The sequence below is a fragment of the Pagrus pagrus genome (genome assembly GCF_965226575.1).
Source record: "Pagrus pagrus genome assembly, chromosome: 1".
Classification (NCBI taxonomy): Eukaryota; Metazoa; Chordata; class Actinopteri; order Spariformes; family Sparidae; genus Pagrus; species Pagrus pagrus.
In genome coordinates this window covers 2864748-2878126 of record NC_140185.1, presented here as the reverse complement: position 1 = coordinate 2878126, position 13379 = coordinate 2864748, and the positions used below count along the sequence as shown (strand labels likewise).

General features: G+C 38.2%; 1 protein-coding gene across 2 annotated transcripts in view; it reads right to left on the bottom strand.

The window, feature by feature from the left end:
• ano1a (anoctamin 1, calcium activated chloride channel a) overlaps positions 1-13379 on the bottom strand; it is a 71274-nt gene that overhangs the window by 24134 nt on the left and 33761 nt on the right. For both annotated transcript variants that reach the window (XM_084355117.1, XM_084355118.1), the window contains exons 6-12: positions 10802-10856; positions 9015-9066; positions 8088-8143; positions 7728-7769; positions 4711-4775; positions 4034-4168; positions 371-531 (exon numbers count right to left, since the gene is read on the bottom strand). In XM_084355117.1, coding sequence (XP_084211243.1) covers positions 371-531; positions 4034-4168; positions 4711-4775; positions 7728-7769; positions 8088-8143; positions 9015-9066; positions 10802-10856 — 566 coding nt within the window. The remainder of the gene's footprint in view (positions 1-370; positions 532-4033; positions 4169-4710; positions 4776-7727; positions 7770-8087; positions 8144-9014; positions 9067-10801; positions 10857-13379) is intronic.

The window sequence follows — 13379 nt, the reverse complement described above, 5'->3', positions numbered from 1 at the left end:
AATAATTTATCTGATGGTTTTCTCCTTTATCAGGTCTACAGTGAATCCTGATGGCTGCTGAGCTGTGACTGCCTGTGCCTAGCTTCATCACCTCACATAACACCTCACTGGTCTGAAGTCTTGCTGCTGCTAACAGATGGCAGCGCAGTTTGGCAGGACATGAGAGGCGGAACAGCTCTGTGTGTACTCAGGGGCTACCTTTGTGGATTCCAATTGTAAATTTCTTGGCGTTTCAGGTGTATTACGTCTCTACCAAAGCTGTCCTGGATGGATTAAATATTACTATGTATTAAATGGAACATTTCCAGCAATGCTAATCTGTTGACTCTTTGGTTGCTGTTTATTTGATTGGATGTGAATGTGTCCTTACCCCAAAGGGCCATGAAGATGGAGAAGAAGACGGTGGCTGGGTTGTCAAAGAGGTGGCTGGCTCGAGCTGTGCCGCACGCTGTCACCAGCTTCCAGTAGCTGCAGGCGCGGTCACACAGTGGACACATGGTGATGTTGTTCCTGTGATCACAAATCTCCATACTGGCAAAAGAGGGATGGAAGAGATGAATTATTCCAACATCACATCACATCACATCACATCACATCACATCACAACACAACACAACACAACACAACACAACACAACATAACATAACATAACATAACATAACATAACATAACATAACATAACATAACATAACATAACATACCAGTGTCACCACTGTACAACCAGCACTGCTCCCAGTAGACCTCACATGTGCACTATACCATAAAAAACTCTACACATATCCCATATACATTTTGGTGTGCACTAACTGGACAATTTTTAATAACTCATATTTATTATTTGTAAATAAAAATACCACATTGTTTATAATTACACTGTTTACATTGTAAATATAACTACAGTGTTCATATTGTAAATATTATGTATATACCAGTCAATTCTATTTCTTATCTTCTTATTATATTGTTTATTTTTTCACTTTTTATTATTGTTTATTATAATTATAATTGATTCTGATTCTGATAACATAACAACAAAACATAACATAACATAACATAACACAACATGATACAACATAATATGACATAACATAACATGACATAACATAATATAACAACACAACAAAACATAACGTAACATAACGTAACGTTACGTAACGTAACGTAACGTAACGTAACGTAACGTAACGTAACAACACATATATTTATATATTATTTACTGTTTTTGTGTCTGTGTCTGTTTTACACTGGGTCATCAGTTATGAGGAGTTGCATTGGATACTTTTATTGTATCAATGTGGAGCAAAAATTACAAACAAATCTAGTTTTGCTGTTAAACAGTCATACTCATTGATTTTAACCACTGCTCATTATGGCTCCCTACAATATTCAATGGAGAGGAACCTCAGTTTAAATGGCATGGCAAAATCTCTGACGGTCAAAACACAGATGAAGGCTGGATGGCCGTAAAAGTTTTATGTACTGCCAGACAGATGACTAATCAAAAGACATATCCCTGAGTATATGAATACATGTGTCTAGGATAATGCACCAGCTGGTTGTTTTTTGGGTTTATTCACAAATGAACCTGAAAATTCTATTGCCTCATGATATACGCTGTATCATCATATTGCCAAACACTAATTGCCATGCTCTGTGTATGTAAAGCCTGTAATGACTTAGTGTAGCAAGACGTCTAAAGCTTTAGAGTATGTTTATGTTAGTAGGTGGAGTTATTTTGAGGGTGCGGTCTAAGCCTGGTGTTTATAAAGATTCACCCGAGAGATCTCCATCTCAACAAGTTATTTTGTGTGCCATTGATTTCCTAAACTGCCAGTGGGTTATAATGTATAACAAGCTACAACAGTGTTGGCTGGTAATGTTTTCACATTGTGAGTCTGTCAACATGTCATAATGTGGTACTGGAGACACCTTAGGAAACTATCAGAGAAGGGATTTTGAGTACTTTGGCTGATGTTAATCTGTTTTTCTGTCTGTGGACAGATTTTGAAAGTGCTATAGTGTTACAATTTTGCAAGACGCAGTCACGAAACATGTTGAAGTTATGACCCGTGACTACTCAGTGCTCATAGGCACTTGATTCTTGAAAATTCTTGTGGCAACTTAATTTGCATTGGAAGCAAGCTTTCTAAGGTATTTTTCTGAAAATACTATCTTTGACTCACGGAAATGTGCGATCAGTGAGACAAGTCAAAATGCTAAACTTCACTTTTTTCTTTTTACAGCACTGGGGAAACTTATTGCAAATAAATGATGTTCGTCCACTGAGTGGAATGTCATTTAAAAAATAAAAGTTGTAGAAGTTGAAAGTGCCATCAGCTTTTCATGCTGGTACAGATCAAGTGCGGATGAACAGACAGCTAACAAATAAATGAAAATGTTTACAGTAAACACAACCTCTGCCAAAGACAAGACATTTCAGATACCTACCAAGGTCAGTCCACAGCACCATCCAAAGTGTCATTAAATGTGTTTCCTAGCCCTGTTTACAGACTCAAGGATCAGACAGCTCCTGATTTAAATAATATTTTATCACATTTTATGTTATTTTATCTACGTATACAACCCTGCTTAACGGGCAACCCTGCTTAACAGCATCACAAAGACCTAAAATTAGGTCCTTCTTGTCAATGGCTGACGCAGAGATCCTGATTCATGCCTTTGTTTCGTCTAGGCTGGATTATTGTAATGCTTTATTATTAGGTCTACCGCATGAGAGCACTAAAAGTCTTCAAATGATTTAAATGCTGCAGCTAGAGTCTTAACACGTACAAGAAAATTTGATCATATTACATCAATCCTAGCCTCACTGCACTGACTCCCAATTCATGTCAGATCAGACTTTAAGGTGCTGCTGATGACATACAAAACTGTACACGGCCTTGCCCCGTTGTACATGTCGGATTTCATTAAATTACATATTCCACATTGTGCATTACACTCTCAGAATTCAGGGCTCCTGATGGTTCCCAGGGTGAAAAAGAAGTCAGCTGGCTGCAAGGCTTTTTCCTATCGTTCCCCCTTTATCTGGAATAACCATCTGGTTCTACTGACGCCTTTAAATCTAAACTCAAAACTCACTTTGACTTAACATTTAACTCGTCCTAATGGGTCAATCTTAGTCTCAATGAGTCTCTTACCTATAGAATAGAATTCACATTGTCTTGCCGACGAGAAACAATCTGTTTATTCTGATTAACATTGCATTTCTCTGACTTTGTTGTCTCTCCTGGCTCCTGCAGCCTCACATATTAACGGCTCTGGATTGTCACAACCGGAGCTCCGCTGGATCATTGCTCTCCTTTGTTTTACTATCTCCTTATATCTGTATTTCTGTAAAATAGCAAAAAGTTTTCTTTTTTATGCTAATTATCTTGTGTGACCTGCCCTCTTCCAGGTCACCACGGTGGACAGGAGGTCGTGTGGCTCGGGCACCACTTGGCGATGCCTCGTCCTGCTCAGTCGACCTCCTGGATCCACACACATTACATATATTATATCACTTGTATCAGATATTCTCACTTGTAAACTGTGATTTTGTTCTTTTCTGTACATGCGACATCTATTGCATGTCTAGTCCGTCATGGGAGAGGGATCCTCCTCTGTGGCTCTTCCTGAGGCTTCTTCCATCTTTTCTCCCTGTTAAAAGTTTTTCCTCACTCGAATCGAGGGTCTTAGGACAGAGGATGTCGTTCACTGTACAGACTGTAAAGCCCATTGAGGTAATGTGATTGTGATTTTGGGCTAAATAAATAGATTTGATTTGATTTGATTTGATTTGACAAGCTTTCAAATTGACTTGAACTGTAAAAATATAAACCAAAAAAATGGCCAATCTCAGTAAAAAGAGAAAGGAAACAGCATTATTTCAGACATAAAAGAAAAAAAAGAAAATTATTTTCGAATACATAAAGTAAAGCAATAGATAAACAAAAACAAAACAAAAGCATCGACAAAGATTTGTATGTGTGTGTGCGTGTATGTATGTATGTGTGTGTGTGTGTCTGTTGTGTACCTCGGTACGTTATCGTCAACAGTGGCACAGCCGTAGAGGAATACAATGACTCCAACGATGGCTGCAGGGATCAGCATCTGTGTGTAGACGCCTAACCAGGCAAAATACAGTCCAACCTTCTCACCAAAATACTTCCTGTTGGAGGAGACAAAGGTGCAATATTTAAAGATCAATACATCACTGTCTAATCAAATCAAGTAATACCTTACCTTTACCAAATGACTTCATTGTCAACATGATTAGGTAACATATGTCAACAGAAAAAGATTTGTTCCTTCCTACTGTCTTTGGAATGCCAGAAAAATAAACCTCTCACTTCCTCCAACAACTGCATAAACACACTTTCTGCAGTATTTTAAATGGCATCATTTTATAAAACCTGAAACATAAGTAGCACAGTCCCTTAGGTTGGTGGGTTTGATAAGGAACTACATCAGATTCAGCTCTTATTCCCATTCTCTTTCCTGGACCGCAGTCAGCTCAGCTCATGACTATTGCTTTTGTAGAGCGTCAGCGGAGCATCAATTAGCTTGTGAGAGTCCTCATCTATCTTTCCTGCCTGCAGGCTTGTGGAGGCAGTTCATACTAATGTGAGAGCACCAGCCGTGGCAGACATATTGCAAGAATTCTGGAAATGTGTTTGTAATTCACCCGAAGAGCACTGCTATGGATCTGACCTGATGAGTCCAATAGGCTGGTACTTGTAGAAGACACTGTAGCTGGCCCACTCCTCGTATAGCAGCTGTGAAGAGATACAGGAGGCCATAATTACCATAAATACTCATACATTATATAATATATGAGAGAAACGCCATTATCTTACAGTTTTTCTGCATATTTTAGTGAATCTGCTTTAAATGCTGTTTGTATTTAAAGCAAATAAAAGAAACCATCTATGTCTACCTTGATATAATAAATATAATGTATATTCTATAACAGAAGTATTGTGTTTCTCTGTCTATCCTCTAAATACTTTCAGTTCCTTCTGCTTTGTTTTACATTTGATCAGTATTACGTAGGGATGTTACAAGCAATTATTATTATTATTGATTAAGCTATTGATTTTGGAACCAGTGAGGCTAAGTTTTGGTAATAAAGCTAATGAATTGACTCGATTTAGCTCTAGTGTTAAGTCACTTTGCTACCAAAAGAAACATGCTGACCTGTACATAAGAAAATTTCCCAACGCTAACATGCTAGCTTAACAGTTGTGAGTACTTACATTAGGCATGTTCATTGTTTACAATAGTTATGATAATGTTAGGTGATTTCTTACTTTTGATTAAGACATGATGTAGTTGCATATTCATTCATTCATCCATCCTCTATTTAAATCTCGAAAAATCATTGAGGGCAGGCCCTCATTTTCAATGATGGTGAGAGCACAAATAACAGAAGAATAGGCGCAAAAATGTGATAACAAACAGAAACAACGAACATAATCACAGAGCGAATAAACAGAATGGGTACACAGTAATGATAACAGATAAGAAGCAATATGACAGAATAGAAATAAAACGGAAAAAGTGCTTGAAAATGATAAGAAACTGCAAACGAACATGACACAACACAAATAAAACAGAGGCACATAGAAGCTAAATGGCAGACAACCATACAGGACAGCAAGTAGTTACATTCAAATGCTGAGTAGTTTGAAATTCAAAGTCTTTAACTGTATCAAGTTTGAATGTACGTTGTAAATTGTTTCAAGTGTATGGAGCACTGAAACTGAATACAGTTTTCCCAAATGTAGTGTTTACCTGGGGAACTTGGAGCATTATACAATCACTAGAGCGTGTTGAATAGTGACTCGGTGACCAGTTTAATAAAGAGCTGATATATGGTGGCATATATCAAGGACTTAAAAAGAAACAGAAACCAATGGCTGTCATGTCTGACTGTTAAAGGTGCCCATCAAACTTTTTCATATAGAATACACTGAGTGGGGAAAGTAGTTCTGTTTCTGTATAAATAACCCATTTTTTGTCTTAGCTTGCTAACAAGTGTGTTAATATGAAACTTAATTATGAGTTTCTGATCCAACCAGATACCCAAATATTTGTATTCAGATACGCTTTCAATACAATATAGTGAGTGATGACAATAATGTGCTCGCTACACAGCCACTGAGCCTGCTGTTCAGCAGCTAACTCAAAGCACAGTCCTGAGCCAAAGAACAGCCATGGCAGCAAATGACCTTATTTAGCATTTATTGTTTTTCAGTTGGATAGTTTCAAAATTAAGCTTGCTCTTGCTGGTTTCTGCAATCTTACCAACCCCAGCTTTAATGACAAGCTCTTACTTATTTATGCTGGTCAGATATTAGACTGTGGGTTTTAAAGGATTTATAGTTTTGCGGACCACTGTACATCACAGCCAGTTCTCTAATACACTAAAGATATATACTTAAATTATACTTGCTATCATATTTGCATATGTCTTATAAAATCCACTGATGCAGCACATTCACAGTTACGTATTTTTCACATGCAACAATGGCTTAGCTTTCGGAGTGAGACCACAACAGTTATATCACACATTCAAAAGGAGGTGCTGAGTGAAAAGAAATCAATGCAGTCAAAAACAAACCTGCAGGCTTGACACCAGATCACCATTTATTTTATAAACAGGCCACATTCCAATCCACTGCGTTTGTGTACACGCTCTATTCCGACTACCACAAGGCTAAAAGCACATAAGTCACTGTGGAACACTGATAACACAATAATGCATTGAATTCACAGGCTGAGCAGTGAAGTGCGAGATGAGAAGTGTAGGCTTTTAACTAGGAGAGACAGGCCCAGAGGGCTGATCAGATTAAGCCCACGATTATGTTCAGCCTGGAATCTCAGCACTCTCATTCCTACAGCTGTGGAAAACCTATATCTTGAACATGTATACTGATATGGGATTGTGATTTATAGTATATTGCCGTGGAGGCACTTGAAAGCACCAAGCTAAAGCTTTTCTGTTGCTTGAGAATAACAGAGGGGAAGACATTAGGCTGTTGCCTTAGTGACACACAGCCTACAGTATAATTACTGAGAGTGTTAGCATGGGAGGATATGACTTCAGACACAGCATGTGTTCTTATTTTCCTGCCAATTGCCAAGTTAATTTTATTCATGTACAGTAGGAGGAAAAGGCACAGACATACAAAAATGCTGTAATGTTAGCATGATAGTCTGTTATGCCTCATCAATCATTATTTACAACAATCCCTAATGGTGCAATTACTAATGGTAGTCACTTACAGTACTGTGTATCCACAGTCTTTTTGATGAGATATTTTTATTTTAAGGGGTAAGCAGTTTGAGCCACCTAGTTTTCTAAATAAACGTTCATTTTACATAAATCATATTCTTGGCTCTGAGTTTGGCCACAAATATACATGAACATGAATCTTTGAGGAAAATGTCTGATAAGAAACAGCTTGAGAACTGCTTGCTTCCTTAATTTGATCTGATAAAGACGCATCATTCAGTCATTTTATTGTTATGGGTTGTTTTAAAATACATGATGTGACAATGTTTGTGTGTATCTCATGCTATAAAGAGTCTCCCTTTGATTGATCAAATTAAAACTCTAAAATCAATTATTTCCATTTTCTTTGGGCTGATAGATGAATGAGCATTTGTTAATTGACTTGTGGTGTATTGACATCTGATTCAATTTATTGACTGGTGCTACTTACCTTCCTGTCATTAGGTTCTGCATTCACACCCTCGATCTCTCCCTTTAACACAAACATGTACATGTACATACACAGACACACACACAGCTTGTTAAATTTTCAATGAATTCACTTCGTTCATCATGCATATAATAAATTGTGCCTTTAATTTAACATAAAATTATTAATTGTCATTTGTCACATACCTGAGAGTAAATTTACTCACAAATAAGATTATTTTACATAGATTACTGCGTGCAAGCAGCAGAAAGTTTGTTGAATTTAATATCAGAACCTCACTGAATTGCAATAATTTCTATGCTTTACATAAAGAACAAGTGATGAAGCGTTCTCAAGCCATGAGGGGATGGTGATACTCACATCATGCAGAGGATACGCAGATGTATAGACACCATTAGCCAGCAGACTGGTGATCCCTGTAAGTATGAGTGGGCATATTCAACAGGATTATAAACCAGGAAGAAACACACACACACACACACACACACACGATCTCAGCCACTCAGCACGCATGCATGCAGTAGTGGCTGAGATCTGGGAACATGGCAACATTATTACAAAAAGTCCACCAGGAAATGGCAAGTTGCAAACAAGCCACCAGTTTATCTAGATATAAACTACTTTATTTGGCGGTAAAACAGAAAATGAGTGGACCTGAAATAAATTACTCATAATACAGTAAAACTATTTGTACACAAAAACAGTAGATAAAAGCTAAACAAGAACATCTGTTTGTACACTGTGATGGATGTTTATAACAGACAGTGTGGGTGATACCATTTACTTTGTTTTTTTGTCCAAACAAATCTGGGATTGTTTAAAATCTGTGTGATTATCTCATGCTCATCGCCCTTCTTGTTAGTTATGTTGCCATGTACCAGATCTTTGCCATATATAGTGCCAATGTTTGGCACTATATGTCAAACAACATCAACTATCTGTGATTTTGATGAAACTGGATCATATTTAATAGACAAAATGTCTTCTGGTGTTCCCTCTGGTGTCCTCTGACTGCTCTGCCTCAATTGACAGACTTTCCTGACTGACAGATAGCTGTACTTGTTGCTAAAGTATCTACTGTAGCTCAGTTAACCATGAGGTAGCTGGTTCTGCTTGGTGTAGCAGGGAGTGTTGGTGTTTACACACTACAGAAGCTTTTGAAATGCTGGCGATGGCGGAGCTAATCCCACTCCCCACACTCCTCTGTGGTGGTCATTATGCTGTATAGGACCCAGGTTAATTGCATATTGATGTATCCCTTATAGTAGATATAGATGTAGGCCTTACCCATGGAGTATTTGGCTCTAGTGCATCTTGTCCTCTTCAGTACCTCATAGACCTGACGATACAACAAAACATTAAACTATTGAACCAAGCAGATTCAGTGTTAAGACATGAGAATGTAGAGGAGGAGAATAAGCTTAACATTTATTTGTATGATAACAGGAGAAATTGCTACAGGGAGAAGGAATCAGGCAAACCGATGAGCTGTGTCTATCTGTCCTCAGAGAGGCTGCTGATGAGAGCTGGAGCTCAGCTGGAACCCAGTGTCTCCTGTGATTGAGCGGCTCCATCCAATAATGAGAAGCCAATCACATTCCCCAGTCATTAGCCAAGCAATGCGAAATGCTGCGTAAGCATGTATGTCAGTGCAGCAGCACGTGTATGATGCAGATTCACAGGATTTATCAGTTTTTCATGAGAATCACATAGAAGCAGGAGTCAAATTGATGGCAAGTAAACAATAGGGAGTACAGGGTGTCACGGCTATGCTGTTACATTTATCAAAACGCATTTTTCTATAAACAATTGTCTATCCTAAAGGATGGGGCTTTTAGAATGGACAAAATACCAGGGGAAAAAATACAGCAAGGCTCATAACTGAACGTAGCATAGCTGCTCCTCATGAATTGGATGAAGTTCTAGTGATCTGTGTGTCTCATAAGAAGTGCCAGGTGAAATTTGGCTCCATTATATCTCACTCTATCCAACTCTCTCCGACCATGGGCAGTGGGGTTCTGTTGCTCTGTCTGGAGCATTAACCTCCTGGTCTAAATGCATCATCCAAACTCTTTTTTGACACTAAAAATCTAAGATCATTTGAAAATCTCTCAAAAAACTGTACTTGTATTTTTGATGTGCAGAAAGTTCCAAGGAGTTACCTGTACGGGTGTTATGAAGACCAATGTTGACTTTAACTTAAAGAACTGGCAGGAGTCGATTAATTTGAAGTGTTTCGGAAAATGTGGCGCTCTCATCCCCAAATTATAACTACCAGATGATTATTTCTAAACATAGTTTATGTGACCTCCAGAAAAGCACTTCCAATTCCAACTTTGTCTCATATCCATCTGCACACTGTGTAATAATAATGATGTGGGAGCCTATTTACATGTAATTTGGGCCTGCCCTGATACGATATATTTATGATTTAGAGTTGCGTATGGTAAGCGATCTGATGTAAGTGGAACTAGTACTCCTAGTTCTATCTCATGTTTTATTTCAAAATGATGATTCAGTAAATAATGTTACCAAATGTTAGAGAAGACTTGAAAAGGAAAAAGTTGGTAGTATTAAGAGGAAAGCCTCCCCAGTAACTTCAGATTTCAACATTTTCTCTCACACACTCTCTCTGAATGTCTCTGTAGCTCGAACAAATGATGCAAAGGGAAATACAAGTGACACCTACTGGAAAAAGTTAAATTATTTAAACCACATAAATGAATGTCATAATACAGTGTATGCTTGTACTGTACATGCACATGCTTGTATACAAAATGAGTCATGTCCAGTATTACAGGTGCACACAGAGGCTGATGTTGTTCTGTTAATCTCAGTCTAACCCCAAGTGTTGAAAAATAAAACATGAAATAAAAATGTGATCACTGAAAGGCTGGACTTTATAATCATAAATGCAACATATCACACACATGCTATCACCATGCTAAAGCAACACTGTTCTTCTATCTGGAAGAAATATTATATATTATATATTAAACATCATTTATTATTTTATCATTCTGGCCTCCAAAAGGATTCACCTTCCAACCGCTCATACTAAAACCAATACTTACTATTGAGCTTCTGGTCTTGGTGTCAAAGAACTTGTCCCTGTCAGACAGATCGAATCTGGCAACACAGAACAAAACAGATCTAGTCTTAGTTGTAGATCCTGATTGAGTAGACTGATCTTTTTTTTTTTTTTTTACTTCACAGTACATATTGGAAACAAGAAGAGAGGAGAAGTGAGATGAATGTCAGTCAACATCTGCAGTGTCAAGCTCTTGTTAATTTGCACTCCACCTATCCCACAGTAACCTCTGTCTAGGCCCTGACTCGCTGCTTATTATTGATTTAACCCTGACTCTATTTTCTCTGCTTAGCCTACATCATATTTGGTTTTCTACCTCACTGTTTTTGAAATATTGTTAGGGAAAGGGGGTGACCTGTTGTTGCTGCCTTAAACTTGGGTCCTAGTTTAGCTTCTAGCCTAGCTTTGCAGCTTTGCATCTTGTCACCCACAGTTAATGTAGCATGTCTTACAAAGCTAAAGTTTAATAACTGTGCTGCCTCTTGATATGTCTGTGAAGCAGACAAGCTTATCTCTGCTACTAAACATAGATGTTTGGAGATCTTCAGAAATCTTTAGCATAAGGCTTGTTAGCAACCCTGTCAGCAGTCTCAGAGTCTATGGAATGTGTTCTATGCTGTACAGATTATAATAGCCATAGCTAAGTTTATTTCTATACTGCAGAAATAAACTTACAGGCATAAGGCAATAAAATGACCAAATAAAGTCAATGGTAAAGCTCTTCAAGGCTAATTTGTAATTTGTGATTTTCTGCCATATGAACTTAACTAGCTGTCATGGACAGATATTGTGGGAGAACAGATTTAAAGAATGTTGATGTGTGGACATAAACTGTAAACCAGGTGACTTTACATTTTCCTTAAAACCATTTTGCATCTGCAGAGCCATGCAGGTGTCATGAGAGGAAAAAAACGTGTGCGAGAATACATTTGATACCATACGTTATACTTATTGTGAGCATGAGTTAAAAAAAGTGTGCGACAACAGTAAGACTGTACATATAAAGGTAATTCTGTAGTACTTCATTTGACAGGTCGTGAAATGTCATGGTAAGTAGGTGGTAATTACCTAACAATATATTTAACATTTCAACAATCAAGCTCTTCCTCGTGTCCTCTGACACGTTCTCCCTCTCTCTCTCTCTCTCCCTCTCTCTGTCTGTAGCAGACAGGAAACTGTAGCAGAGGGGAACGAGCAACTAAACAAGGATTTCATACCTACATGGCTTTCACTAAACTATACAGTATCCTATTGGAGTGGCACTCAAACCCACCACCGCCCTTGAAATCTTTGCATTACATTAATGCAGAATTTGTACATCTTTTATTTTTCATATTTTCTATTTTTATTATAGTTACTGTTTGTTTATTGTTTAATGTCTTCAATGTATGCACCTTATTCACCTAGACAAATTCCTTGTGTTGGTGTAGCAACGACCCAATCGCGCACAGTGTGTGTGGAAAATCTCATGATGTTAACAATAAAATTCATTGAAGAGCCTAGCTTCAACAGGTGTGTTGAAAGTAACATTTCTCTCTGTTCGAGTGTGAACTGCAGGCTGCAGTAGTCTGAAGTGTATTCCTTTGCAGTACAGCAGGGCCTTGACCTCATTAAACATGTTTTAGATACTGTAGGGCAGCACTGAAGTCTGGGTTAAGTCTCAAGATGCTGTCTCGTTAGCAAAGTTGATGTTGTCTTGCCCAGCACAGAGCCTTGTTTGAGCCTTCTTTGTCTTGGTACCGATGAAAAGAAGCTTAGATGGTTTTGGGGGCAGCTCCTCTTCAAGGCTTGGTGAGGAGAGAGTGGTGGGCCCTCTGGAGGTCAGGGTGCTTGTCAAACACTTGTGGGCCCATGATTCCCATTAGCATTTTAAAAAAAAAATTGATCAGTGTTGTCCAGTTCAATACCTTCCGGCACATTTACAATTTGTAAGTTGGTTCTTCTTGACCAGTTTTCTAAGTCATCAACTCGGTCCAGGGGGTTAGAGTTGTCAGCTTGCAGCTTTCGAACAACTACCTCTGCTTTGGCGAGTTTTTCTACGTTTTCTCCAGTCGTACTTTCAACTGTGGTGAGCCGTGCCTGGAAGGAGTTGACATCCACCAACACCAGCAGAGAACTGATAGAGTGTGGCTGTTAAGCCAACTCCATGACCTGTCCAGGAATAGTGTTTTTCTGTTTCTGTTTTTCTGTTTTCTGGCTTAAGTGGTAAAGTGGTTATTGACGTGAACAAATAGTTATCCATGTGAAATAGGGGAGCCCTTCTATTTCACATCTCTCTCCTATGCTGCCATAATCTGAAGTCCCAGACAGCATTCATTTGATATTAATACTCCAATTCTGGGGTTTTAATTTAATAATTTACTGGCATTAAATCCTGGAGAAAAATTCAATATTCCCTAAAAGAACTACATCGTTCAATGCAAGAATTTCCTAAATGTTGAAGCAATGGACACCTAGTCACCTAGACATTTACACTGTAATCTGTAACTAGGCTAAATCTCAGGGAACTGGGCTGGAGTGTTTTCACAACTGATGAAGATGAAATAATGGAGGAGATGTGG